The 23603-nt window shown below is 41.2% G+C and overlaps 1 protein-coding gene across 3 annotated transcripts; it reads right to left on the minus strand.

Moving 5' to 3' along the window:
- Positions 1-4841: 4841 nt before the first annotated feature.
- MOSPD1 (motile sperm domain containing 1) lies at positions 4842-19349 on the minus strand. Of its 3 annotated transcripts, none has more exons than XM_074834711.1 (7): positions 19241-19349; positions 13682-13938; positions 13423-13498; positions 10019-10245; positions 7924-8085; positions 7236-7339; positions 4842-5507 (listed from the first exon to the last, which is right to left on the minus strand). In XM_074834711.1, the coding sequence occupies exons 2-6, from the start codon at positions 13833-13835 to the stop codon at positions 7260-7262; spliced, it is 699 nt and encodes a 232-aa protein (XP_074690812.1). In that variant the 5' UTR covers positions 13836-13938; positions 19241-19349; the 3' UTR covers positions 4842-5507; positions 7236-7259. The 3 variants fall into 3 exon arrangements, with proteins under 3 accessions (XP_074690812.1, XP_074690813.1, XP_074690814.1); XM_074834712.1 differs by lacking the exon at positions 19241-19349 and adding an exon at positions 14346-15338; XM_074834713.1 differs by lacking the exon at positions 7236-7339 and having other exon boundaries at positions 19241-19348.
- Between the last annotated feature and the right edge of the window lie 4254 nt (positions 19350-23603).

Below are 23603 nucleotides of genomic sequence, written 5' to 3' on the forward strand. Positions count from 1 at the left end.
CTGGCATTTGTCAAATTTAAAATTCTTCTGATAGTTTGGTTTCTTCTTTTACTTGCTTTATAAGAGTCTTGGAAAATGCTCGTTATTTAAGACTTTCTTCCATGATTAATAGTGGCATGTAAATATTTAGAATTTTGCTGGATGTCAGTTTAAGTAGGAAGAGCTGCTCAAGCAGGAGCAGGTTTTGCTGCAGGTACTAATCTTTGGAAATGTGGTTCTCATGATTACTTTTTCCCCTTGGGTGGAGAAAAATCAAAACCATGATGTGCATATCATGCATTGTTTTTTGTCGCACAGAAATAGTGCACCATGTTGTCTCTCAAGCCAGTTTACATCAGGCTGTGTGGCACTGAAATCGCTGCAAGAAACTTCCCGCTAAAAATAAACCAAGATCCTTTCATTTTAAGCGCTTCACTTCAGCAGTCAGTTTTGATTTTGGAGATTCCTGGCAGATTCCTGAGGGAAAGGCGCTAATGAGTTTGGTGATGTTGATGGAACACGGGATTCCAGAGCCTTACTGCAGAGTTTTATTTGTCTCTTGATGGTGGTTTCTTGTTTCTCAAAGCATATGCTCGTCTAATGCCTTGATGTTCATACCTCAAGTCACCTAGAATATCTGCAGTTTCCTAGAGAAGAATGCTCTCACTTTGTTATTATAAACTGTATTGTTAATTCCTCTTTTTTAAACTGTAAACAGGGATTTGAGTTCCATTACAAACAGGGATTAAGTTCCATGGTTCTTTTATTCCATGTCATTGATATGCATTTTGTCAGTCGTCTTTGTTTCTTCTTGATATCTCCTGTTCTGCTGGGATCAGGATGACTGCAGTTGCGTGTCTGAATTGATATTCCACAACAGAGGTGTTAACAGGGAGCCTGTTACTCAGGTGGGCCTTCTCACCAGCCTTTTCCTCATAGTGAGGAGATCGTCCATTGCTGTGATTGTGCTGCTGTAATCATGGTTGTGCTCTTGCTTAAATTATTCCTTTGCAGAGTCTCTGCTGTTTCAAAGATCAGGTGTGTTACTTTGTCTGCATGTAATTCCACATTATATTGTTATAGAGCTTTGCAAATATTCAAGAGCTGATGTGCATTAGCTATAGTTCATTATCCAAAGTAAACAGCTAGTTAGGGTACAGCAGAGGGCTTCTAGAGAAGATAAAAATAGACCAAAAGGTGAGTGTATCCCTTTACTTGGCTTTAGTTATTACGCTGTGTGTCACCCGCCTGTGTTCATTTGTCTAGTACTCATTTTTTGAGGATACACAGGTTCTCTAGACTCCTTCCATTTATATGTTCATTATCTTTAAGTGGCTCTTGCTAGACTGTGTAGCAACGGTTTCCCAGTCCTCACTAGCTTATGCGGAGCAGTACTAAGCAAGTGATACGCTGCTGGTGACAGCATACTCCACTCTCCTTCAACAGTTTCAGTCTTAATTTAATTTCCTCAGGCAGCAAGCTGTGCCTACAGGGAAGATAGACTCAGTTGCCTGCACCATTAACTGGATGTTTCACTTCCAGCTCTAATGAGAGATGGTGCCTTCTCTAGCACTGCTGTGAGGAGGAGAGTGCCCTGTTTCGCAGGGACAGAGGAGAGAACCTGTTTTTCTACAGCCACTCAGCCCCTATCTCTGCACACAGGCTAGGCAGGAGGATCAAATACCAGGATTACTCAGCCCTGCGTGCTTTGTATTGCAGTCTGTTCCCTTATTACTCTTTTTTTTTTTTTTGGCCAGGAGGGTCTCGTACAAGGTCAGAGGGCAAAGTACCTGAGCTGCTCTGACCCAAAAACTCAAACTCTATCCTGGCAGAGAAGGTGATTTAAGGTTTGGGGTTTTTTAAGACTTCTTGTACAGCTCGGTCTCTGAATTTTGAGGTTGCCCTGGATCACCACAGGCCCTGTGAAGCATCTATCGCTCAGCACCTGAGAGCTTTCTTTCCTGTAAACAAAGTATTCCTGGCTCTGGTTTACTGGCTCAGGCAAGCTCCCTTCTGTAGTCTTGCCCTACCAGTGGGATGGATTGCCAGTGCGTGTAAGTCTGAAGTACGAGATTTGTACTCCTGACAAAGGAAAGGGGTGATGGAACTTGGCGTTTAGAAGGAAAGCTGTTACAAGGAAAGCCAGGTATCTTAAATATACATTGACAAATGAGGACTAAAATATGGTGATTTATTGCCAAACCTATTTGGCAGCTTCTTTCCAGTTGAGGCTTGTTGGTTATCAGATACTTCTACATATGAACACAATGAAATAACATGTGATTGGCTTTGACAATTCTTAGCTAGTTGATTCCAGGAAGGATTTCTCTGCTTTGTTGTTGAAGGCACAGTTCTGTGCATGGGCTTCTCTTGGAGCTGCTGCAAATGCCACTGTTAAGCTGTTTAAATAAGAGCAGTGGCAGTTACCACCTGACAGCACGCTTGGTTATCTTCCTGGCGAATGCTTTGAGAAATGGCAGCAGCAGGATTTCCTTTTGCAGGGACTGAATCTGTTTCCAGGTGATCTCCATGTGGGGCTGCTCGACCCAGTCTCCAGTCTCGGGGAGCTCTGTCAGCTGCGATCCCTGGGGAAATGAACTGGTTATCTGAAAGCCCCGTGTGTCCCTGGAGCTCTGAAACATTTATACTGGGTCTATTATAGTTTTAAGCATTCTGTGATTCACTCCTTTAGAGAAAATAGGGACGTCTGAGCACTTTCTGATCCAGACAAGTGCAAACACCTAGAGGAGATCATGTACCAAGGCTATAGCTACTGGGAGTGACGCTCATGAAAGTGATCTCAGCAGCACTCCCATTTCCTGCCTGCCAGCATTGCTTGGTTGAGATATCAGTGCCATAGCAAGTGCTGGGTAAACAAGATGATTGTTTCTGCTGGATGATCTTAAAGCCCTCCTAACCGTCTGCTGAAAATACTTTTCCATTTCAAGGAAATGACTGGTTTGTTTGTGTTCAGAGTCAGGAATGGGAAATGACGTGAGTGCTTAACTGTTTTTCCTGGTGTTTTTAAGAGGGGGCATATTGACTGTCTCAGGTCTTATTTCCAAAGGCATTCAGAGTTTTCCATAACCCTATCAAGTGTAAGTATTAGAGGTGTGTGCATGCATATATGTGCATCAGAAAATATCTTGTAAATCTTGCATATCCACCCGGTAATTCTACTAGCGTCTCCCTGTGACCACGCTGTAACATGATTTGATATATTCCCCCTCACAGTGCTGAACTGAAACTGTCCTCGGGTCTTGTTTTCCCAACACTGGAATAAATCTGTGATTATAGAGAGTGCTGTAATCTCCCTGAAGTAGAAAGATGTCAGAATTCACATTTGTCATGCATATTTTGCCTAAGCACCAGTGTTATCTGTGTCTGCTGAGTTGCACTGTGCATTTAATCTTTTTAATCTGTGTATCGCTCCTCGCCCTTGAAAAAGAAATGGTCCAATGTTTTAGTCTTTTTAGTTGCAGACAACTTTTTGTTACTGATTTCTTTGGTCAAGGTGTTCTTCTAAACCAATAACTTCTCTTTAAATTCCCTGAACACAACCGCTGGCACTCTGGGTCCCTGTTATCCTGTAATCTCACTTCCCACGTCTCGTGCGTGCACTGTCCCGCAGGACCAAGGCGTCTGCAGGTGATGAGAGCTGGTTATAGTGCCTCGCCGCTCCTGCACGTGGGGTTCTCTCTTCTGTACTTCTGCAAGTTCCTGGCGAAACGTGATCCCAGGCCATGACTGGAACACCAGGATATGGAGGAAAAAAAGGTGGGTTTGTGGTGGTGTGGGTTTTTTTTTTTTTTTTTAAATCAGCTTGGGCACAAGAAAATGTATTTCTTAATACGTTTATACATACATGTTATTAATACATTAGTAACAGCCAAGGCTAATGTACCACATGGCAGTTTTCCCTCCCTAACTTCTGTTCAATTCCCTCACCCTTCCTCAAGAAGGAGCAGGTTAAATCACCTCACGCAAATCAGAATGAAGAGCGTAGGCACTTCAGAGTAACAGTGCCGCTGCAGGACTGCAGCTGTGCCGTGGCAGGGAAGCACCACGACCCAAATGCCATCTGGGTGTTTGGAGGCAAGCGCTGTGGCCGCAGCACGGGCCCCAGAACACAGCGTTCTCAAACCAGTTAGGAACTTTTTTTTTTTCTTCCATGAACGTTAATGTTTGACTCTATCATCTGGTGCTGATAGATGACACAATCTCAGTTCTTCTGAGAATCAAACTAAAGTAACATTTTATTGCCCTTTAAAGACTCTCTTGTATTATATATAAGATAAAATGCACAATGATTAACAACTTAAATCCAACCTTTCCCTCTCCTTTTTTTTTTTTTTTTTTTAAAGCAGCACTGTTATCTGCATGGTTCCTTTGTACTTCCAAGCATAAGCAGAAAAGTGACCCATAACATGCAGGGGGAAAGAAGGTTTAATTTCTAAAATGTGTATAAAAAACATCAGAGCATATTATATAGACTTATAAACAAAGACTTGTTTGTATGAATCAAATGCAGTAATAATGGCCCTTTAGTAGAAATATTTTTAAACTTAACATCTCCAACAGTTGAAATGTCAAATGAAGGGAAATACTCGTTACATGAAACAAGACGAATGTTCACCTAGAATATAAAACTGGAATTTGAGCCAGAGTTTCTGATACTGAAGAAATCCTCCATCTTAGCTGGGGGGCAAAGGTATAGAGGAATGCCTTTGTTGCTACACTTAGTTTAGTCTCTAAAATAGAAAAAATGGTGAATTTTGTATTGTGTGCAGTGTGAGTTCGACTTCCGTTAATGCCACTTAGTTGAGGTATTGCATGCATCCCTAAGAAATGAAAGGATCTGATTAGAGAACTTGTTTTTATTGTCTACAATTGTGATACAAAATGGCCATTGAAGAAATTATTTCCCCAATTAAGAAAACGAGCACTCAACAATATATTGGTAATGATGAAGTAAGGAATTTGAGAATTATTTCTTCACCTAAAATTCATGGTTTATTTCATAGTTTCACTGATGGAATTTGTCATTTTCTTCACCGGTTAGTCATGACTCTCATCCTTCTGGTATGTATACAGAAGTGTTATGCAACAGCCTCAGCATGTACAACCACAAACCAAATGAACATTTTACATAAGACAGTTTGCTTTTATAGTGATCACGCACTGATGTGAACATAGACTAAAAATAACAAATGTTGCTTTAATAAGGATTTTTTACAGTAGGCGTAGATATAAAAGTTTTTCAAATTATTTTCACAGGTATCACTGAACATTTCATAGCTGTCTGTTACAGAAGCACCGAAAAGTGCTTTGAGTCTTTCATTTATTATACATAGTTAAAATATATTACACTTCTGAAGGTATCTTAAATCACTGAACAGTTTTGCTAGCATCTTGATGAGCCAAATGGGAGTAAAAGGCAGTCCACATTCATGATGTGAATATACAGTAAGGTTTGACATCCTATTAACTCATTGCTCATGTTCTCAGAATAACCATGGTGATGAGACCTGAAAGACAAGAATTAAGAACAAAACGCTTTAGTTTCACTGAATAAAACATTTAAAATAAAGAAAAAACAATTTATCCTGTCACAGGCCAGAAAAATAAGGTAAAAGTGCAAAATAAATGCAGAATGAATTTACATATACACACTTCACTTAAATATTAGAAGCATTGCTCCAAATTTTGATGTAGTCAAAATCTGTGAAAAAAAATGACCCTGAAGTGCACTATTATCTAGTAATTAAATGTCAAAACAGCTGTAAATACTCCAAACAACTCTTGATCTCACTCCTGGAAAATCTGAACATTGAGATTTTGACTGAGGTAAGTAACACTAGCACGCAAGCCCCGGTTTTCATGGGTGCTAGTTACGGGCAGTGTAATTCAAATGCTGAATCATCAGTAAGGCAGATTAGCCAAAGACTCCAAGACATTTTTGTTTCTGCTCTGTGCAGAATAACTGATCAAAGACTAGTTTTAGACAAAGATGTTAAGCTTCCTTGTCAGTCTGCACAGGGAGCTTTCTACAGACTCTTTGTTGTGACCTTTAAAGAGGGAGGAAAAAAAGAACAGCTCTGATGACAGAGGTTAAAAACAATTAAAAACAGATGAAAGCAGGAAATGTGGGGCTAAGAAGCCTACTCATGACACCCTGAAAAGTTCACTTTAATTATGTGCTGATACAGGAAAAAATACAAATCTTCACATTCTTAGCCATGAGTTATACTGCACAAGGCAAAGAGGCATATGGAAAAACATTAGGGCTCCTTGAATTCCAACCTTACGTAACAGTAATTTATCAGTTCTTAGACAATCTTACTTTCTTGCAGGCTCAGATGATATTAATATAACAGTCCTTCACTGCAGAGGCTTAGCTAAAACCTACAGATCTCACCATGGATAAAGACATTTCTGAGACTATTTTACTGTCCTGCCACTACATACTGATTTCTTACTTTGTAAAGATTTTGAAGATAAAGCATGATAGAACAGAGTTGTAACGCTGCCTTCCATTAGATAAGCAATTTATCCATTAAAGAGAAATTACAGTTCAGCTATTTCTTAAGGTCTGTATGAGCTTAGGCAATCAGTACTACCACACCTGCTGTAGGCCTTAGCTTGGATTAGCTAAATCATTGCAGAGTAAGAACAGAGGCTTCTGGAAGGTGCTACAGGACAGCCTATACCATTTGTATAGGGACCTTCAGGCAATAAAGGGCTTAACTCATTTCTGTAAAGCAAATACTTCTCAAATGTCATACAGCCCAGTTGGTGTGGTATTAGCCTCCCTCTTCAATTAACAGTTACACAATCCAGTTGTACATCGTTACGGAAGAAAATGGTTTCATCTTCTCAAGAGCAATCAACTTTCTACATGAGCAAGAGTTGCACACAGAAGAATTTTTCCATGAACACCACAGGAATCAAAACCTGGAAGTACTTCATAGTAAATCTAGAAACAGGTTAAGTTGTTGAAATATACGAAGTTAAATGGTTTAACACTATAGTTGGCACCAGCAGAAACTGGAGTAATTTTCAAAACTAGAGATAGAAAACCAAAGCAAGGATTCCTGCAAGGTCCTGATCTGAAAAGACATCACCATTGGCTCAGGCAAAGAGCGACAAGTGAGTTTTCAAACCATTTCAGCAGACTGACTTGCGTGAGTGAGTCAGTCAACTGAGCGTGCGCATTACCCATCAAGAACTTGCATCTTTTCCCATCACTACCTCACCTCTAGCTATCAGTTTGAAGCTGCCTAGCTCGTTTCCTTTAAATCCTCATTTCTGCCAGGTAGTGGGATAGGAGAATTGAGTTTAGTGTGACTGTTCTTCAAATCTGAAATAGTTATAGAAAAATAGTCATAACAAATGAAATGTGCAACTTCTCTATGCCTGCTAATTTAGGAGCAAGTTACAAATCAGGAAGAACTATGGATGGTAGTGGTTTTAGGAAGGGTTTACAACAACTTATTTCTACACATTTTAACTACTTACCCAGAAGGTAGTGAGCAGAGCCTTTCAGACCAGCTCATCTGGGTTGGAGAGAGAAACAAACTAACAAGAAGCGATCCAGGTTCTGCAATGGGATAACTCTGTTTCCATGTAAGAAACAGCCCAGCCCACTCAGTTTTGTTAGCAGATGACTACAGTTGGCCAGTCCTCAGGTGAAGGCAAAATTAACATGTAGCGGTCTGTATATAATAAATAGCAACTAAAATCTGTCTAAAACACTTACAATAACTAGTTTACCCTGACATTACTATGGCTGCAAGTCAAAATATAAGTGGAGATGCAAAACAGAATGTAATGTGTTTTGTCTCCATCAAGTTTCCTGAAGCCGCTGACAAACACAGGAGAAGTTTCCCAAATCACAGAAGTTTTCCCAAATCACAGAACATTTACAAAACTCAAAATACTCACCTAAAACATAAGCAGCTACTAACTTTTGATTCACACTTAAATGGAGGTAGAGAGGCACCAGGGATTCCATTTCCCCCAATGTAGGTAGCATTAGTGCTGCAATACACACTATTCCTAGGAAGACTGTTAGTAAACTAGGTCCCGATGAGGCAGTTCTGTTTTCTGAAAAACAAGATAGTACCAAGTGTAAGGAACATCTAACCAATATTAATGTGAAATATCCTGCAAAAATGTTTGCGATACATTGGAGCTGCAATATCCTGGGATTTTCTTTACCCTTTGGAGTTTGGAGCGGGTGGAAAACAACTCTTAAACCCACCCTTCCAAACGTTCTGCACGTTGCAGTGGAGAAGGCTGCTCCCTGTTCTGATGCTGGTACTTGTTTTCACAGGATTTCCCAAGCCCCTCCCCTCCTGGAGGAACAGCGCCTGCCAGGCCCAGTAGCTATATATACACACTCATGACAGCTGGATGTTTCAGCAACGCTTGAGGTTTCACCATGCATCCTGACTCCGTTCCTTGACATGTTCCTTCAGCGGTCAGTAACCAATTTGGAAAGAACACTGAAAAGAGCTGCACAGGCAGACAACTGCTTACACCTCCAGAACAAAATTTGGTTACAGCAAGAACACAGGTTCTCGGGCCAGATCAGTTCCCCTTCTTTCTTTAGAGGATTCAAGGGCTGCACCTGCCAAAACCAGTTTATAGGCCACAAACTAGTACTATTTGAATCCTACTTTCAAAACTGTGAGAGTGAACCATCTGACAGTCCAGTATCACCAGAATAAGGAAATGCAAACTACAGACAAACTGTCTGTCCTTCACACTCCTTGTTGCGCTGCAGTTTAACAGCTGGAACCTACTCAAAGGCACACTGTGTAAACTCTGGAAAGAGCTGTTAACATGTTAGTTGAATACCTCTAACCAAATTCTTAAGACCCACTGGAAATTAGGCAACGTTTTTATTAAGTCTTTCTATCCTCGGTGAGTAGCAATACATGTCCTATTTTAATTCCATAAATCTGTTATTTCTAGGTTGCAGGTTATATGCAAAGCCTGTAGTTGCTTTGGTTACTGTTTTTCTGTAAGCAAGCAATATAATGTAGTCAACAAGATTTTTAAGCAGAGAAATAGCATTTGGATTAAGACCAGTATCAAGATTGTTCAGGATGGTTCAAACCCTCTGTACCAGAACAACTATCATAGTAATATTTTGTTCTGTCAGCCCAGAGATCTTGTAGGTTTGCTTTAACCATCTATCCTACTAATACCTATCTTAAGGGGTTTTTTAGTAAAAGACCTTTTACCAGCCAACAAACTATGTATAAATAGTGAAACTGGTTTTAACAAGAGGAAGACTCTCAAGCAGGTTCATCTATTTTCTGGAATTGATTTTTGTTCTTTTGATGAAAAATAAAACAATGACATTACAGTATAAATCAGTAAAATTAACAAGAAGGTAGACTGTCAAGTCAAGAATCAGTTTAGATTCAGTTCTGGTAAAACTTGATACTTTTTATATCTCCCCCTACCACTTCAATTTCACTGTTTGGTCCAGGTTTTGCCCAAGACTGTTGATTCATTTCCTCACGTATGAAACCTGCAAAGAGTTTTCAGCTAGCAACTGTGCTTTTCTGTACTTGTGAGACAGACAGAGGAGATGGTGCCGAACAAGGAGCACTTTAGAAGATGTTCTGGCAGTATTTCCTGCTCATCAGGAAATGGAGGATTAAGGGCTTGGAGCAAACTCAGAAGGGGCATATGTTCTGAAAGAGCCCAAGGGAAAAAATAACTACCATCCTTGTGCAGATAAATTCCCATTGGCTGTAACAGAACTTCTGGACCAGAGGAACAGAGAATGTACTTGCCAAGGGACAACATGCAAATGTGGGGCAGCAAAGGGTCTTGATGAATCAAGACAGCATGAGCAGAGTAGCCACAGTTTGGGTCCTTGGGCACTATCATCCCCCACTGATAAAGACAGTCTTACAGGTAAGTAAGTAAAACGATTTTAAAATTTATTTTAGTCTAGTCTTTCTAGTCACTTGAGCTATTTGTAACTGATTCAGAAGATGGGATAAAAGATTTCAGCTACCTGGTTGACACAAAGTCTGCTCAAAAAAGACACTTTCAGCCAGGTGTTCTTTTATTCGTTTTTCCTCCTCTTCCTTTTGTTGTTGTTGTTCCTTTGCAGATGGAAGTAGAGTAGCAATAATCTCCTTTTTCCCTAATGCTTTCCTCTGGCTCTGTTCAGACACTTGGAGACGGAATTTATCTATCACACCATAGTAAGAAGCCCGAACATCTCTGTGACGAATCACACTGCAGAGGAAAACATTTTCAAACAGAGGAGCTAATAAGAAGCATGTTTCCTGTGGAATTACATCCTACATTCCAGTGTTTCCCCTCTTTCCCCCCCGACACACATACATTGCAATAGTCCAGATCCCCGTTACCTCCTCCATCACTCAATGTGCTGGAAGATTTGATCTTGCCTTCTCTCTCCTCTCCTTATGTTCACTTTGGTTCCCAAATATATATGCTCCAATTGGCTGGCCAAAAAGAACAGTTAATTCTTTATCTCAAGCACACCTTTGCCTCAATCTGAGGCCTTGCTGCCAATTTGTGTGAAACATCAGTTATCTGAAAGAGGCCTCCTCCTTTGTCAAAGTTGTTTAATACTGGCCAATGATTTTAAAAAGTATGGGGAGACTGGAGCTGACAGAGAAGACTGCCAAACACTTGGACAGGTGATGGCAAGAGTCTAGCTTTCTGAGGAAACCAGCCTCAAAGCTTTACAATTGTCCTTTCTCAGAAGCAAAACTCATTCCCTCTATGGGACAGTCAGCTAGGTGCAAAGGGATTTTCAAAAACCAGTAAGAGCATGTAACAGTGCAGTAAAAATGACAGATCTGTATCTACATGAACAATTCTCATCCGTCTTTCAGTGAGTGAATCTGGATATCAGTGGCAGAGCTCTGTGCTGTCAGAGCGTTGCTCATCAGTCTAGCTACCCTGAGTACCTTCTGTAGCCTGCACTGAAATGCATGATGCTGCAGATCCCTCACTAGCTACCAAGAGCTATGCTGGGTGTAGCTACACAAGCTGCAGTCACAACTCAAGACCTCAGTCTAGACATATCCTCTGAGTTACAGCAAGACAGTTATTTTCTTGGTAAACCTTCTGTCCAGCAACCACACTGTTGCTCCACTGTTTTGAATATGTTGACCAAGATGGCTTCAATAGTAAGACAGGGTGATAGTTGTTGCATTCCTTCTAGTTTTATGGCATTTCATAGAAAAAAATTGTATGTGGGACCTACAAAAGGCACAGTTTTAAAATAACACTGATCAAAGGGAATACAGACCTCTGAGCAGTGCTCTGCTCAACTGCCTCCTCTCTGCATTTATGATTCATTATGAAAATACGTATTTAGCATTAAAAAGCTATAACATTTAGGTTTTGAAGTCGTATCAGCTCTTAGGGTTAATATGGATTTTTTTTTTCTAAAGTGGAAAACTTTTTTGGTGAGAAGCTATTCTAAATTCCTAAGATAACAATAGCTAATCTGAAAAAAATACCTACATATAAGTGATTTGGCTTCAAGAAGGTTGCCATCTCCTGAGGGGAAAAAAATTATTCTACCCTTAGTAATACAGGATAGCAGTCTTAAAATTGCGTCAAGAAACCTATCTTTGTGATAATATATACATTAAAATGCTGCAAGAAACAGATTTTTATGTTTCAGTCTTCCTTTAAAGGAACTATATGACATCAATATATCTACAGCCATTAACACATAGCCAGTAACCAGCATCTAGTTTGAATAGACTATTCAACAAGGAAACAGAGATTAAGTCATTGCCCAAGCGAGAAGGCTGCAGAAATATACAGAAATGTACACAGTTTTACATCACTTCAGAGGCAAGAGAGCATGCTTATGACAGGCTTTCAGCAAGTGGAGTGTTGGCTGGGCAACTGCCTTCACTAAAACAAAAGGCTTTCCCCCCCTCTCTCCCCCCTCCCAATTCATACAACTCTCAGCATATCAGAACAGCAGATTCAACTCCCATTTCTTCCTTTAACACTTCCTTTTAAATTTTTGTTTCTACTCTTAGTACCATGGTACTAACTACCAACCTAAACAGAATCTTTACATAACACTGTGCTATGAGAACATGCATCTGCTGCCAAGCAAAGAGATATTTTCTGCAGACCCTTATAAACAGATACATTCTCCTGTTTCTTTTTAGAGACCATTGCATAATTGGAAGCTCTGTCGAATATCTGTTTATCTGGCAAATGGCCATACTTGCATAGTACTGCTCATATCCTAGCAGTAAACACTGCCCTTAGACAGCAACCATTGGAATGGGATGGGGGTTTTGCTGCACAAAAAATTCCCCTGGAAACATGCCTATGTCTTAGTTTCCTTTATTTAATAAAAGACATTTGTTTAAGATTAACCAAATGTAATCAAGCTTGTGTAAATGTCTGCTAAAAACTGAAACAGCTCACTGATAAACTGGTATACTCTGACCTGGTTTATTCCGTTTTTAGGATTGTTGCCCCTGCTCACTGAAAATTTTTAGTTCCATATTTTAAACTTCCTTTCCACGAGTCCTTGGAATTTTCCAAATTACACCTGAGGAAAACCGTCTACAGAAAAGAGCCATTCCCCAAGCACAGTATTATTTATCTGACAAAAGATGAATCATTCAATAGCAGAGTTTTTTGTATATGGCCATTTGTCAGCCAGAGATTCCTGAGGTGTTTTACAGTTTACAAATTTCTATTTAGAAAGTTCAGTCTGCTCTTTTAGGTACTTCATACTTTCTTTAGTTCTATACGTACATCAGCACAGAAATGATGTGGCAAATGGAAAATGAAACACTCTACTTTGAATTATAGCAGCCTACGGACCCTATACATTGTTGTGGCCACTTATTTCCTCTGTTATTGGGTTGGGACCTGACAGGAGAAACAAGTAAAAGGGAGACAGAGAGATCCGAGTAGGAGAGGCGGTTGGGGTGAAAGGTTGGCAAAAGTACCTTTATTAAACACAGCCCAGGAAAGTGTGCTCAGTAGAACTGCATACATTTTCTTTTGCCAATCTGCAAACCAATGTTTCTCACAAAGAACTCCTAACCCTGGAGGTCTTATTTTTCTTGCTATCTCTAATAAAAAAGTACTCAGAGGAGGCTCAGATTACTCTCACTGCTGGTTTACAAACTATACTACAGGATGCATTTGCTAGCATTTTATTTATGCCTAAAGACAAAATTAAAGAAGGAAATATCTCAAATATTGTAATACCTGTGCCCTAGACTGAAAGAATAGCAAAGACGTCCACAAGAATATAGGAGACTAGGAAAATATTATATCTTTATACAACTTAGTTTATACTATGCATGCTGTCATTTACTACCTCTTAAACAATAAACTGAGATAATCAAATGTCATACATTACAAAAAAAAAACCAAGCAGCTTTTACTTACATATCAACACAGCACTGAGGCTTCACTGCACCAGTAGCATCAACCACCGCATATTTATTTGGAGTTGTACAAAGAACTGCAACGAAAAGGACAGGAGTGGTAACAAATCATGAATTAATACCTCACCAACTTCATCAACAGATATAAGTAAAGACATGAGTTTGGTTTTGTCACAAGTATGATTTGTTACATGAATTATAATTGGACTGTTCAAGATCACCAACTAACCCTTAAATAGAACTTAACCTAAGAAACCCACCTTTGAATTTTAAGGCAAACTCATAGGGGTTATATAGAGTCAACACCTGCTTGTATGTTGACTGGTCATCTGCATAAAATATAAGTTCTGTAGGAAAAACAAAAACAGGAAGATTTCCTTCCACTAACTCTGGCTGTCTTTTTTGTTGCTGCATTGGCACTGAATCCTCTTTGCTGCTTCTTGTGTTCTTATGATTTTGTATCCTCAGAGACTTCAGTTTTTGAATCGTTTAAGAATTCCAAAGCATTTTGGCAATTCTAAAGGAAAAAAGGGGAAAAAAAAGAGAAAAGGCGAGAAGATTATTTCCGTAAGTCTATACTAAACTGAGGCAGTCAACAAAGACGTAAAAATATAGAACGTGATGCCGGGTTATAAATCTATCTTAAGTTCCTTCAAAAATATGGAAATAGAAAAAATATTTGCATCAGGTTTCCATCTATTTAACAAACTGCTATTAAATAAATGGATGAGCACTTCTTCAGTGTACCATGGCAGCATTTCGGGGTCCCAGTCCATGACTAGGGTTGCTTATGCTGGGTCTTTGCAACACAAACCAACCAACAACAACAAAAAGATATCCCATGCTTGCCTCAGGACACTAACACTTGAGAGAAAAACAGAGCAGAAATGAGGAAACACAAAGATGTAAGGCAGCAGTAGTCACCATTTACGCAGGAATCCCTCTGCAGTGGTGACCTTCCCGGATGAGGTGTAATAACTTAGGTATCTGCTCACATAGGCACTGAGGTATGTCAAATCCCAGAGATTCAGAACTAAAGAATGGGGAACACCTTCACATCTTGTAACAAGAGTTTAGTTTAAACAATCGCATCGTAGTTACAGGCAACCAACTTAAAAATAACTGGGATAAATAATACCAAACAGATTTGGGATTTACTATTTCATTAAAAAAAATAAGACAGGTTTTCTACCACCAGTTTCTAGCCAAAGTATAGCCATCGTAATTCTCCCTCTGCCATCCCCACAGTTTTGTTTTATTTTGAGCGACATTCCAGAACTAAAATCAGAACTCATGACCCGACCAAGCAACAATCCCAAATGTAATTCATGAAATAAAATTAAGGCCAGACTCCTCAGCACACATACACACTACAGACAAAGTGAAACAGCTACATATATTTCCCCCCTAAGAACATCATATTTTACTGTAGCTCCTACAGGTTAATTATCAAACTGAAGGTGTCCTTTGAGGCTTAACTTTATAGCAGAAAATATGAAAAGAACAAAAAGTTCCTACTGACTCATTAGCTGTCATTTCCATTTCCCATGAAGCTTTATAAAACAAGGTCCATTTCAGCTGTTCTCCAGTCTAATAAAGTGATTTGGTTGCACCTTAAGACATTTAGTTTCTGAACTTCCTAGCAGTGAATAGCCCTAGCATTATGAACAATCAAAAACAAATGCTTATTTCTGCATTCTAAACATCGTGATGTTCACATTTCCAACACCAGATACATTTCATACTTGAAACATGACACAAGCTTAGGTGTTTACTAGAGTATCATATCTTCAGATTTACAGGTTCTGACTGTTATTCACAAACTAAGCTTTTAAATTTATTTCTTTTTTAAAATAGCAAATCATCCCTGTAGAATTTAAATTCATGGCTCTTACTGGAATGTCTTTCCCCAAGATCCAGTTTCTTTTCAGAGCACAGGTTTGTTTCCACTTCACTGAAATGCTACTAATAATATTCTGAAAACAAATCCCCAATGATAGTGTTCCAAGTTGATGTTCTGCTACCTTATTAAGAAGAGTCTAGAAAAAGGAATAGCTCTGTAAGTGACAATTTGGGTTCCGAGTACTTCTTAGAATTTTGGTGAATCCCTTGTTTCAGAAGAATTAACAAACTCTGGAATCACTTTGTGCAGCAAGTGTAAGCATTATTTCTTGAACAACTTTATGTACTATTGCAGTGAGATTCATTGTTCCATTCAGACTATATGAAGAACTAATGTGGAAAAACTGCCAGCTCGTAGGAATACAAAACAACTTCTTTAGAAACTTCTCATAGGCAGAAGATTAAGATTTTTTTTTTTTTTTTACAAGAATTATCTTGATGCAGTATGCACATGTGAGAATCTTTGGTTCTCATACATATCTATACTGCATACATTATGTGTAACAGAAATATAGGCAATCTTTGACATTAACAAAAGGGTTTTTTTCCTAGTAAATGTTTTAAACTACCACAGAACCAATAGCAAACTACTGCTAGATATTTTTAAGTGACTATATTTAGTAACCTTTTAAAAATATCATTTGTAATAGTTATTATTATTTTGATGCTTTCATTTTTATTTAAACACGGCACGTGTTTCATTCTGAATCCTGGCACCATACCATAACTTCAGTTTCTTCAGCTCAGCCTGCAGCAACTGTTTAGGTGTCCAAAAACCCACAAATCACAACATCAGTGGAGGTATGGATCACTAAACTTATTAACAGGCTCATTTTTCTCATTCATCCATTGAAGACACAGTGTGCAAACCTCCCAGGATTCCACAACTTGAAGGCGGAGAGCCACCAATCTTTAAAAAGTATATCCTGTTATTGCTTCCTTATTTAATTTGGCTGGATAAGAAGTTACCGCTCAAAGTGGCAAAAGTAAAATCTGGCAAACCCAGGCCTATAGTAGACACATTTGCTGACACAGCAGTGTCATTCAGGATATAAATTTCCAGATTTGCAAGCAAGCAACCAGCATCCTTTTTGAGACGATCATTTTGGATTAGAACTCACCTTGCTGGTATATCTCACCAAGTGACATCACTAACAGCACTTTTCCCAAACACTGCATTATAAACGACACATATGCTGGGGAGAATTGACTGTTTCATATTAATAACAGCATACCTTTCACACAGCACTCATCAACAAGAAACTGCAAAGGCTTTTACAGAGAAAGTGTGGAACATCAGAAGTTCTCTGCCCAGATTAACCCTAAAGCAGCACTCACGTTCAGAATAAGGCTGCATGGGTGGCTGCCTGCAGCTCCCCAGCCAGTTCGTTTAAAAGAACCGTGGCTGCTGCTCTTCTACACCGTGCACTGCGGCGCAGCTGATTCTCACCACCATCACTACATTTTCTAGTCAGTAACCACCGTGATTACTTGCAGAACATAAAGGTAAGCAAAAACAAATCTGTACAAAACCGAGATCTGTGGTCTCAATTCTGCGTTCTACACTGCGCAGATGGGCTTCTCCTAGTATCGCCAATGAAACTGCCCGCAGGTGCAGGAATCTATCAAACCCAACGCTCGTTACAGGACGCGGGCCAAAGCCTAACACCTGAACAATGCCAGCTTGCTCTTTGAAGTCCAGACAAACAATTGTCACTGATATTTTTTTTAGCACAATAAGGATCTTTCCTCCCTGAAGTTACTAAATATATACTGCTGGTGTCACAATAGCACAGATCTGCCAGCGTTTCCTTTGAAATCTCTTTCTTCATAAATTTAACTTGAAAACACCAAGTGAAATGTAACTTCTCTCTAGGCTCAGAAATAACACCGATTATGATTTGTTTTTACTTAACAAGTATCTGCTGAAAAAATAAATCAAGTGAAGAAGTTTTTTGTTCCCATTTTAACTTCCAACAGCCTCATCACGATGGCTTCCAAGTACATTTGTTGGTTTGGGGTTTTTTTGGTTTTTTGTTTTTTGTTTTTTTTTCTTCTTCTAACAGCTGCAAAAAACTCCACAGAATGTCAACTGGCAAACACTTTATTCAGCAGATAACCTCTTCACAGTCTTAGTCTCTACATTCTCCTTTTAAAAATTGTTTAATCACAGTGTAATCTATTTTTGTTATATCTCATTATTTACCCTCTAAATCTATACAATAAGCCTTTCTACACTATATACCAAATAAAATTGATGCGTCTTGAGCACGTATCTACAAAACAACCCACAAAGTCTTCTTCAAAATTCCCTCCTATGTCAAGCTGAGGAATTACTTTAAGCTACATGTAAATAGAGCATACGATCTAAGGCAGGTCTATTAACATTTTGTTTCTCCAAAAGTTTTTGAAGGCCTTAACGTGCACTTACGCAATCCAGTGTTTAAACTACCTGCAATTATTTGGGAGAGTCATCCAATGATTAGAGCACAGACCCAGCAGCCAGGATGGCTGGATTCCATTATTGCTAACTCTGTCACTGACACTCCATGACCTTGAGCAAGTTGGTTAACCTCACCTCAATTTGCTAATCTATGAAGGCACATATTCTGCAAAGTATTTAAGTAGGTGGATAGTCACATTTAAACTGGCAGAACCGCTCTGATACTCTGCAAAGCCTGGGCTGAAATATGCTATCGTTTACCTCCTTACAGGGTGATGATAAGTGTGATTAGTAACTGTCTCCAGGATGCTGTAAAATGAAATATTCTCAGAGCATTACCTATTAGTATGGATGACTACAACATGCATAAATCATGCTGAGACTGATAGCAATTTTAATTATTTAAATACATATAAAAATAACATTTTTTTCCTTTATTTCTTCAAACGCTGAAAAGGTGACTAACAAAAAAAATACTCAAATGCAACTAGAAGACACGCAAAAGCTGGGAAAAATGGAATAACATCTGTGCATTGCTTCTGACCCATTCTACTATACGGCTGAGTCCTATGAAGACTTTCAAGGGCACATCTACTTAAGTCTATATTTTCTCACTTTCAGGCTGTGTTTAATGCCCTAAACCAGCTGGTTTTTAGACGTGTATTGTGCTCATTAGCGCTACGTGGCCTTTTTCCCTGTCTCAGACCAGGTTCAAATCCTCAGCTCAAATGCCAAGATGCCACAGATTAGCTGAGGAAAACACTTTGCTCAGAGAATGACGGGAAGAAAGGCGTTCCAGTTTGACTCTCAAAGCGCACCTACCGAAGGCAGAGAAACAGCAATAACTGCACGCACTTAACTGATCCTCTTTGTTCTCCAACAACGAGCAGCAGAGATAAAGGCTGAGGCATCTGCGCCCTAACGGCCTCTCTCCTCAGCCTGCGCCCTGCCCTGCCCGTGACGATAACGCAGCCAGCACCTCCGCACCGGCACCGTCCCGGACCGCTTCCCCGGCGGCACCTCGGGACAAGTTCAAGCGAGCCCCGGCCCCACCGGCGGCCGGCCCGCCCTCACCCCCCGGCCCCGGCGGGACAGCCCGGCTCCGGCTGCCCCGCTCCCCGCCGAGGAGCCCCGCGGCTGAGAGGGGCCAGGCCGGGCAGGCGGCGCCGCGCCGCCGGGGCCTCAGAGCGCGGCCGCCGCCCCGCTCCTCCTCAAGGCCCTGCCGAGGGGAAGGGCCGCGGGCGCTGGGCTCCGCCGCCGCTCCCGCCCGAGCCGGCAACGGCGAACGCTGCCGGGGGAGAGCCCCGCCGCTGCCCGCCGCAGGGGAGGGGAGGCCCGGCCCGTCAGGGCCCCTCGCTGCCCGGCCCGGGGCCGCCTGACACCCCGCGGGGGGGTGGTTGGTGTGGGGGGGTGTCGCTCCTCCCCCCGCGCCCGTCCCCGCGGTGTCGCGCGGCGCCCCCCGCCCCGAACTCACCCCCTCCGGGGCCGCTGGGTGCGGGCTCGCGCGGCGCCCCCTTTGTCCGCCCCCCCCCCGCCTGCTCCCGTCACTGCAGGTAGCGTCGTCGCTATGGCTGCCGGGATGGCGGCGGACTCCCCCCCCGCCCGCCATCGCCGGGCGTCACGGGGACACGCCCCTCGCCCGCCCCTCCCTGCCGCCGCCATGTCAACGGGCAGCGGCGGGTCGGGGCTGTCCCCGGCTTCGGGCTCTTGTTCCTCGGCTGCTGCGCGCTCCCCGCGGGCAGGGGCCGGGCGCTGACCCCCGGCCGGCAGCCCAGGGCCGGGCCGCCCTCTCCCGGGAGTCCCGGTGCTCCGGGGAGGGGCTGAGGCGCGCCGCCGGGAGGAGGAGGAGGAGGAGGAGGAGGAGGAGGAGGAGGCCCAATGGCGGGCAGCGGGCCGGCTCTCCTCCCGTCCGGGAGGTTGTTTTTTAAGAATAATTTCCCTCACCTGATGAGTTCTGAGGCCTAACCCCTTCCCGGAAGGGCTCCTGGCCCCTCTCGAGGCCCTCACTGCCCTTGACCTCGGGGCTGCTGTATTTCCTGGCAGGCGGGCTCACGTACGAGGGGCTCTGGAGCCCCGGCTCGGCGCGGTGGTGCCGCTCGCTCCCAAACCCCCCGCGGGAAGGGGCTCACCGGGCCTCTGCGGGCGAAACCGGGAACGGTGCAGCGGCCTTGATCATCCCCTAATCACACAGCAGCGTTGCTCACACGGGGCATGTTCTCTCTAAACCTCTTCTCTTGCTGTTACCCCTCTAATATGTTCCTCTTATTTACCTAATATGTTTTTATTAAACTGTTTGTGGACTTCAGCTCATTTTATTCAGTATCTCCTAATACCTATCTTTGTTTTTTTTCCTGACTTGGGCTTTTAAGCCCCATATAATAATAAAAAAAATGCAGCAGCATAATCGCCACCTAAGATCGTCCCCAACTTTAAGATTATTAATGCAGCAAAATATTTTTGTTGCAAGTCAGGTGACTAATTAAGATTTATATTAAGCCATCCAGTCAGCAGGATTGCAAAATCTACCCATTACCAGACTTGACCCACCGGTGAAATGAACACACATCTATGGTGAAATATGCACAGCAGCCATTAGTGTTTCACAATGACATCATGAAACAATCCAGGACAGGAAGTAACATATTTTGTCTATTTAAAGTCATGGAAGACATTAAATAAAAATAAATCAGTTTTGCAACTTGGCCAAGATGTGTGTATTAGCACTCACCTTTTTCCAACTACTGCCTTCTGCAGGTCTAATAGTTGCTAGTAGTTCATTAACAGTTTCAGTCTTACAGCCACAAACTACATAATATTACACTTAAATTATTTTATATAGAAATTATAGTCTTGTCAGAATTTCTGAAAATGTATGCAGTGAAAACTGGTAAATTTTTTTTTTTTGTTTCTTCACAAGCATCAATTAGCTCATAAAGTTTAACATTTATGTTTGGAAATAAACCAGAATTCTTGTTTTTAAACAGACTATCAGACTTAAGCCTTTAGGACACATTCAGAAAATTACTATATTTTTACTGAGTATTAATCAAATGCAGGGTGTTCCTGGTTTTGGAAACCTGTCTCAAGAGAAGCAGCAGACATAAACATGCCTCAGAGATATTCAAATTAATAATAAACAGAATGATCAAATTAGAAAAAAACATAATTTAAAATGGCTAGACCTAGAAGCACATTAATTAGCCAAGTTGGTATTTTCCAGTTCATCCAGCTCGTTTACAAAGAAAGTTCAGAATCTCTAAAAGCAGGTTTTAGGTCTCCATAAGTTTCCCAGGATTCAACTTTGTTTTTTCTATCAATCACACATTTAATAACATTTGGCCACCTGTTGAAAATCAGAAATCGTGCTGGTCTCATTCTTCTTCCACACATCTATTCCTGCAGCTTGTTTCTAGGTTATTTTGTTATTTTAAAAGCCCTGTGTTAACTCCAATTAAATGTGAAAACTATTGTATGCATACGAGTAGGAGTCAGTGTTCTGCTGTCCTTGTTGCTAGTGTCTGATGCTTCAGAGAGCACAAACCCCACATCACTGACTGTGGTGCAATAATGTGCCCTTGAGAGATATTTTGCCCCATCCCAGATATCATTAAAGGCACATATGTGCCATCACTATTTAACCAGCACTGACATATGCAAAAATATTACAGAGCTGCTTGATAAACTCACCGGTGCCAAGCTTTTTGGGTTTGGGGTGTGCACAAAGCCTGGCTTCTTCTCACTGCCTTGCCAGCAAGGCTCAGTGCTTTAGGTGGCTGAAAAAATCATTGAGAGGATGTATACGAGTGTGCCCACATGCCATGCACTGTGGGTAGACTGCTCATCTGTGATGTGGGAGATGGAGACTACTGTCATGTGTGGCAGTAACTAGAATTATCTCAGATCTGTGGGAAGTTCTCTCCTTTATTATTAGGTTATTGTTTCTTTTGCTTTCTCCTTTTCAGGCTACTTTATTTTGCCTGAATAATTAATTATTTCTGGGATCAGAGGCAGCTTGAGGTTGCAGTCCTTGTTAGGATGCTGGTAGAGCAGGGAAAAGATGAGAGGAAAAATGTGGATGAAGAAGAAGTCAGAAATACAGATGCAAAGGAGACATAAGATGCAGTAGAGAATCTGCAACAAGTTTGTCAGGTCACGTTAACTGTGATCTGAGGTGTAAAAAAATTCTGTTCCTCTAGCTAATGTTTGGTCCTCTGATTTTTAACCTACCTTAGAAACCACAGTGAGTTACCTAAAAGCGTTGGCTAGCCTTCTGTTACATAAAATACTGCCTCCTTGCAGCGCGAAACCCGAGACCAGAGTCTGCAGATAGGGAGTGCTCCTGCATGACTCTGTCGTGGTTTTGGTTGCTGTGGTGATTATCCATCTGTTTAAATACTTTATATGGGAGATTCTCAAGTCATTTATCATGGAGGAGATTTTCTTAAGTTGTGAGAAACACAGCATTATGCCTGATTCCTGTAATTTTCACACCCGGTCAGCAAAAAATTCCACTTTATCTGCCATGAAATAAGGACATTGTGTAGTATTTCGATACAGAGGGTATGGTACTTGGGTTCTGTGTTCACTGCTAGCCCAGTATGCCTGTAACACTGGCACACGTGTTGTAGTGGTGCAGCTGAAGAGGCTGGCTGCAAACACTTTATCAGGAGGCCTCCTTTAATGAATCCTCAGTCTGAAGCAGTTACACAAAGTAAATTGTATTTTTACAAAGTCTGGTAGGAAAAGAACTAGCGTGCAGACAGGAGAGAGCTAAACATTTTATGTATATGAATCTTACCTATAGCTCTTAATGCATTTAATTCTTAATAGTGAATAGTCTTAATGTGATACTTTGTTTTTCTTCACAGTTGCCTTCTCCATGGCACAACATGGCAGATCCTCTTTGTGAAGTAACTAAGGAAATGAAGTGACGTTATCTGCATTTCCATTCACACCCATATTGTGTTGTTTTTATCTTGTCTTTCTGTGGAAAATGATTTGAGTTTTCTTTCCAATTAATACCAATTTATAAAAAAGTCTTCATAAAAGATCTTATTTTCATTTTAAAGGACTATCAACAGAAAGAAAACACTGCATTCAAACTACCACCTTGAAGCAGCATACATGTTCTGACTTATAATAGAAGCAAGAATTGCTCAACCTAAACTGTCCAAGCTGTTCTTGTTAACTTTAATTCACCACTAAAAGTTGGTTTTTTTTTTTGACGTGCTCAAGTGGCAGCTTTTCAAATTTCCACCCCCCAGTGGCAGCATGCTGTATTCCCATTCCATGTCACTAGGGACTTAAACATACTAGCATGTATTTTTTTGTGTCAGAGGTTAGACTGTTTGTTTTTATGACTAATAATGTGGACCTTGGGAGCCACATATCTAAGCACCGTTGAAGAAATATCTAGACCTCTGTTAAAGTGTAATCCCTTTCAGGGCATGCCTATACAGGAGAGTAAAGGCAGCTCGAAGCTCTCTCTGCCCGTGCTCCGCACTGGCTGGAGGCAAGCCAGCTCCACCTCAGAAGTCCTTTAGCTCAGCTCTCTGCCCGTGCTAATGGGTCCCAGAGATGTGCCTATGGACACGGTGAGCACAGCATGCCAGAGAGCCATATTTGCTGCAGAACAGATAAAACGGTTTGAAGAAAATATAGCCTAAAGCGTAGTTGTCTTTAAAATACTAAATGTAAACAGGGGCAGGTTTCATGCATGCTCTTTCTTGAGAACAAGGCCAAAGATCTAAGCGATCATCCAAGTCTCTTTCAGGTCTTGTACTGAGTGAATTTTGCCCAAAGTACTTGTGTTACACTTCAGACAGGTATCAGGGTTC

This window comes from Strix aluco, chromosome 10 (assembly GCF_031877795.1).
Source record: "Strix aluco isolate bStrAlu1 chromosome 10, bStrAlu1.hap1, whole genome shotgun sequence".
Classification (NCBI taxonomy): Eukaryota; Metazoa; Chordata; class Aves; order Strigiformes; family Strigidae; genus Strix; species Strix aluco.

What these genes read in the sequence shown, in the direction of transcription:
- MOSPD1 (XM_074834711.1), bottom strand. Translation starts at nt 13,835, where the DNA reads ATGCAGCAACAAAAAAGACAGCCAGAGTTAGTGGAAGGAAATCTTCCT. An exon ending in GCAGACTTTGTGTCAACCAG is followed by an intron (nt 8,086 to 10,018) that starts GTAGCTGAAATC and finishes CTTGTTTTTCAG; the next exon opens with AAAACAGAACTGCCTCATCG. An exon ending in AGTAGCTGCTTATGTTTTAG is followed by an intron (nt 7,340 to 7,923) that starts GTGAGTATTTTG and finishes TAACTATTTCAG; the next exon opens with ATTTGAAGAACAGTCACACT.